The 6137-nt window shown below is 38.7% G+C and overlaps 1 protein-coding gene across 1 annotated transcript; it reads left to right on the top strand.

Moving 5' to 3' along the window:
- The first annotated feature begins 1512 nt into the window (after window positions 1–1512).
- On the top strand, window positions 1513–2442 carry LOC120994108 (olfactory receptor 52M1-like). The gene has a single exon (XM_040422565.1). The coding sequence runs from the start codon at window positions 1513–1515 to the stop codon at window positions 2440–2442; it is 930 nt and encodes a 309-aa protein (XP_040278499.1).
- The last annotated feature ends 3695 nt before the right edge of the window (window positions 2443–6137 follow it).

The raw sequence follows: 6137 nt of genomic DNA, 5'->3' as shown, positions 1-6137 counted from the left end.
AAATAAAATTCCCCAATTAAGTAATAAAAAAAAAATTAAAAATAGAAAAAAATAAAATAAATAGACATATTTGGTATTGCCACGTCCGTGACGGCCGGCTCTATAAATATATCACATGATCCACCCCGTTCGATAAACACCATAAAAAAAAAAGTAAAAAAAAAGCAATTTTTGTCACCTTACATCACGAAAAGTGCAACACCAAGTTATCCAAAAGGTGTATGTCCCACAAAATTGTACCAATAAATCTGTCACCCCATCCTTCAAAAAATGAGCCTCTATATAAGAAAATCACTCAAAAAATTAAAAAAACTATAGCTCTCATAACATGGAGATATTGAAACATAATTTTTTTGTTTCAAAAATGCTATTATTGTGTTAAAGTGAAATAAATAAATAAAAAATACATCTTAGGTATCACCATGTCCGTAACAACCTGCTCTATAAAAAGATCACATGACCTAACCCCTCAGATGAACACCGTAAAAAAAAAAAAAAAAAAACTGTGCCAAAAAAGCCATTTTTTGGTACCTTACATCACAAAAATTGCAACACCAAGCGATCAAAAAGGTGTATGCCTGACAATCAGTCAGAAAATAGAAAAGCTATGGCTCTCAGACTATGGAGACACTAAAACATCATTTTTTTGTTTAAAAAATGCTATCATTGTGTAAAACAAATAAATAAGAAAAAGTACACATATTAGGTATTGCCATGTCCGTAACAATCTGCTCTATAAAAATGTCACATGACCTAACCCCTCAGGTGAACTCTGTAAAAATAAATAAATAAAAACTGTGCCAAAACAACCAATGTTTTGGTCACCTTGCCAATAAAGTGTAATAATGAATGATCAAAAAATCATATGTACCCCAAAAGGGTATCAATAAAAATGTCAACTCTTCCTGCAAGACAATCAGCAGAAAAATAAGTAAATATGGCGTTCAGAAAATGGAGACACAAAAACATAATTTTGTTTTCAAAAATGCTTTATTATGTAAAACTGAAACAAACAAAGAAAGTAGACATATTTGATATCATTGCGTCCGTAACAACCTGCTCTATAAAAATAGCACATGATTACCACATAAAGAGACACATGTCAAATTTGAAAAATTTGGCCTGGTCAGGAAGGAGTTAAGAAAACTCAAGTCTGCATAAAAAGCCAGCTTTTTGAAATGGGGCACCAATGATTTCTCTGTATATTGTGGGTCTCTCGACTACCTGCTGACTACAAGGCCTATGCACCAACATGCTATAGTTCATGCTTCAGCCTTCTACCATGAGTTCTTTTCCTTAAAGGTTCATGGCAGACATTTTTTTTTTTACCAAGATTTGTTTTTCTTACGCCACTGCAGTGGAAATGCATTCTGGGCTATTACACTCTGTGTTATCTGCATTATTCATAGCTTACATTTATTTTTTGCATTCTAAGGTTCAACTGAAGAAAAATTCACATAATTCACAGTATTGAATACACATTTAGTATCTTCTAACTTTTTGGAAGCTACTATGGCAACCCCCAATAATTCCTGCTTCCAGCCATCTTTCTTCATCTTGGTTGGGATCCCAGGCCTGGAGCATTTACACATTTGGATCTCCATCCCGTTTTTCTTGATATTTCTCTCAGCCATCATTGGGAACTATATGGTTGTATTGATCATTGTCATGGAGACGAGCCTTCACCAGCCCATGTACATCTATTTCATTCTTCTCGCTTTCATAGACCTTATTTTAGCTAATACAACTATGCCCAAGCTTCTTAGCGTCTTCTGGTTCCACTATAATAAGATTAACTTCCTTTCATGTCTTTTCCAGATGTTCTGTGTGCATGCTTTCTCCACTATTGAATCTGGAATCTTTCTGGCTATGGCGTATGACCGCTATGTAGCTATATGCAACCCTCTTAGATATTCAGTCACAGTGACCACCAGAGTTATCATTGGAAGTGGGGCATTAGCCATACTGCGGGGGGTATTTTTCATCCTTCCCTTGCCTCTCTTGCTGAGAAGGTTCGACCAATACACCAGCAATGTTATCCTGCACTCGTATTGTGAACATATGGCAGTGGTGAGGCTGGCCTGTGCTGATGGCTCCTTCAATGACCATGTTGGCATGGCTGTTGGATTCATGGTGTTGGTGATGGACTTGGTGCTAATTTTAACTTCTTATGTGATGATCCTTCGTGCTCTGCTTAGGCTGACTGCTGAGGCTCGTCTGAAGGCCTTCGGAACATGTGTTTCTCATGTCTGTGCCATTCTGTGTTTTTATACTCCAATAGTCTGTTCATCCATGGTCCATAGATTTGGCATAAATGTCCCTCATCACACTCATATCCTCCTGGCAAATTTCTATCTCCTTGTGCCTCCACTACTGAACCCTCTGGTTTATGGAATAAGAACCAAACAGGTCAGAGTGAGGGTGAGAATGTTCTTCTCCTAAAAGCTGATGATTTTCTTGGAATCTTACGGGAATGTGGAACAAAGTTGTCTGGGCATTTAAAATGGTATTAAAGGTGGCAGATAGGTGGTGTTGTTCCAGTCAGACATTAGTGGCCAAATTTACTACAACCAGTGGATTTCTCTATTTACAGAGTGCACCTCACTCTCCTCAAATAAATGATTCCTTAAGAGATGTGGAAAGATCCCTGCTCCTTGTCCTTCTTATATTTAATCTTGGTCTTACTGAGAGCTTCTTTTCAGAATTTGCACTTATTCTTTCATTGATCTGTGTAAAGGACCTACAACCAATTCAACAAAGATGAACCAAGTATAAACAGAAGTCCATCTACATCAAAAGCAGAACACTACGTCGAAGACACCTTGGTTAGTCCTTGTATCTCTAGTCCATAAACCTTGACACAACATCTTTTCCTCTAAGGTCCGTTCCACCTTGTTCAGATTCTGACAATATTGCTATTTCTCAGATGATCTGATGAATTGTCTTCAAGAGTTTTAGGAGAGTCTGGCGAAATTTGACTTCCCCCCACTAGAATCTCATAGCTTGTTATAAAGTGCTTATAATTTGTGAACAGATGTAAATGAGAAAATCCAAATGCTCCTCAAGCTGCATGACTCATTGCCTTCAATTGAAGACTCTGTTCTGATTATCATAATAGATGAAGTGATATGGTCTGATGCCACCAGGTCACCAGCATGTCAAGGATTTACTGTGACTGTTCTACAACCCCAATGTTTCTTTATGGAGATAAGAAGTTGCTGTCATGGTCATTTTTTGCTCTTGTCGCAAAGGTTCTCCTATAGGAAACTTGAGGCATGTCATAGTAATCTCACAATTTAATTCCTTGTTAAAGAGGACCTTTCATGGGTCACACAAATGATCGAACCAACGAGAAATCTATTGATTATCGGTTGTCTCTCTATCGTTCGAATTTGATCCGAATCAGAAGAGCTTCAATTGCCCTGAAAAGCTGTGGTCTAAAAAGGTCAAGCTTCAGAGGCAAGTAAAATGTCCAATACTTTATTATATAACATAAGGTTTAAAATAATCCAACTGCTAGAGAAGAACACCAACGCTTAAGTGTTTCAATCGTTACGCAATCTTATATTTAGACAGTTTAACAATCGAAATTCATAAGCTTTGGTGCTCTTCTTATGTCATTGGATTATTTAAAACCTTCTGTGATATAATAAAGTTTTGGACATTTTACTTGCCTGTGTAGCTGGACGTTCTTGGATTCAATCCTATGCTGTTTCACTGGAGGTGTGGTCGTGCACCCAGGCTGCGTGCATCACTGGTGAGCTGGTTCCTCTTTTTGGTGCAGCTTGGTTCTAGACCCATAATGCCCATGATAGATGAGGTTTGTTTTTTTTACTTTTGCACCCTGCTCATCCATATAAACTTGTGTTCCCAGTCTTGATGCTGGATGTCTCTAGCTATAGTTAGATCTGTGTCCTGAGGTGCATGTGTCCTGTGTCCTGCAGTATGTGTCTAACCGATCTGTAATACTGAAATAGTGCACATTGAGCTAGATCCCAAAAAATGTTACAAATACATAAATGCCAAAAAGAAACAAATCTAATAATATCACAGGATCACAGGAATAAAATTGTAGAGAAAGATGAGAAGGTAGAGATAGTAAACGCTTACTTCTCTGTGTTCACCAGTGAGCCGCCAGCACCAGATATTGTTCTGAGGGACAATCAAGGTTCTCCACCAAATGTCACGATCTTAACACAAGAAAAGTGCAGCTGTGTCTGAGCACATCAAATATTGATAAAGCCCTCCAAACCAGATGGCATTCATCCATGACTGAGGGAGTTAAGCTCAGAAATTGATAAACCATTGTATCTCATCTTGTTAGAATTGTAACAGGGACAGTGCCACAGGACTGAAGGACAGCAGAAGTGTAAAAAGATGGATCCATGTAACTACCATTGGAGAGTCTGACATCTGTGGCGTGTACGGTATGTGATGTGATTTTAAGGTGTATACAAAGAGGTAAAACCCATGATTCCAATGTGATGTTACCCCTTTATACGTCCCTCATGTGGCCACATCATGAATATGGGATTCGGTTTTGAGTTGCATACTATAAAGGATATAGGAGGGCTAGAAAAAGTTCAGAGACGCGTGACAGAGGATTAAAAAATTGGGCTTGTTGAGCTTGGAAACGAGACACCTTAGAGGTGATCTTATTCACATGTACAAATACATGTGTGGTCATTACAAAGAACTGAGACAGGATTAATTCATTCCAAGGACTTTACAAAGTACCAGAGGACATTCATCATGGGAAGGATTCTTTACAGTTAGAGCATCACACTATGGAATGCCCAACCCCAAGACATAGAAATGGGAAATACTATGTTAGGAGGAGGCTTATCTAATAGCAAATGGCATTGATGGCTGTAATTAATCTAAAATGTCATATAACTGATTGAGAAAGACTGAACTTGATGGACCAGCTGATATTTAAAGACATTTATCTGACCCATTCTCGGTCATTTCCTGTGGATTTTTTCCAGTAGGGCATGGACTCTGCAATGGCATGAAGCCCAGGTGACTCTGTGACTAAGTGAGAGCTCCATATCAGTTGAAATGTCTACTTCACCTTTCCTTCCTCCTGGACCGATCTACAAGAAGACGAAGAGAGCGGTCTGACACAAGACGAGGACAGCAGGCAGTGACAGCAGATGATGGCATCGCTGTAATGTGTTGTGTTATAACTGATGGTGCCTCAAAAAAGTCCAAAAAGTTTAATGTTTGCCATAATAATGCCTGTGTCTTGTATTACGCTGCTACAAAAAAGTATTTACCCCTCTCCACATATTTCCAGTTGTTGTACATTTGTCACAAGGGCTTTTTGTCTTAAAGATGTTACTATAATAAATTGTCTGCACTATGAGGTTGTTGTCTTCATGTAACTGTGTCCTCCTGAAATTCATCTGTGTGCAGTAAGCAAAATGTCAGAGAATTACCAGGATTTCCTCCCTTTTAGAATATATAATATGGCAGCTTCTACTACAAGCTAACAGCTGACTGGACGTCAAGTGACTGCACCTGAGCTTCAGTAATAGACAATGTGATTACCCAGAAGCAGAGCTGAAGCTTCAGGTGTAAACTCATTCAGAGATGGACACACCCTTTAGACTCATTAAGGGATACACACACCCCTTAGACTCAGTAAGGAATAGACACACCCTTTAGACTCATTAAGGGATAGACACACCTTAGACTTATTAAGGGATACACACCCCTTAGACTTATTAAGGAATAGACACACCCCTTAGACTCAGTAAGGAATAGACACGCCGCTTAGACTTATTAAGGAATAGACACACCCCTTAGACTCAGTAAGAAATAGACACACCCCTTAGACTCATTAAGGAATAGACACACCCCTTAGACTCAGTAAGAAATAGACACACCCCTTAGACTCAGTAAGGAATAGACACGCCGCTTAGACTCATTAAGCGATAGACACACCCCTTAGACTCATTAAGGAATAGACACACCAATTTGACTCATTAAGGAATAGACACACCCCTTAGACTTATTAAGGAATAGACACGCCGCTTACACTTATTAAGGGATAGACACACCCTTAGACTCATTAAGGGATAGACACACCCCTTAGACTCATTAAGGAATAGACACACCGCTTAGACTTATTA

Source organism: Bufo bufo, chromosome 3 (assembly GCF_905171765.1).
Source record: "Bufo bufo chromosome 3, aBufBuf1.1, whole genome shotgun sequence".
NCBI lineage: Eukaryota > Metazoa > Chordata > Amphibia > Anura > Bufonidae > Bufo > Bufo bufo.
The sequence above is the reverse complement of the archived record's forward strand: the minus strand, read 5'-3'. Positions and strand labels throughout refer to the sequence as shown.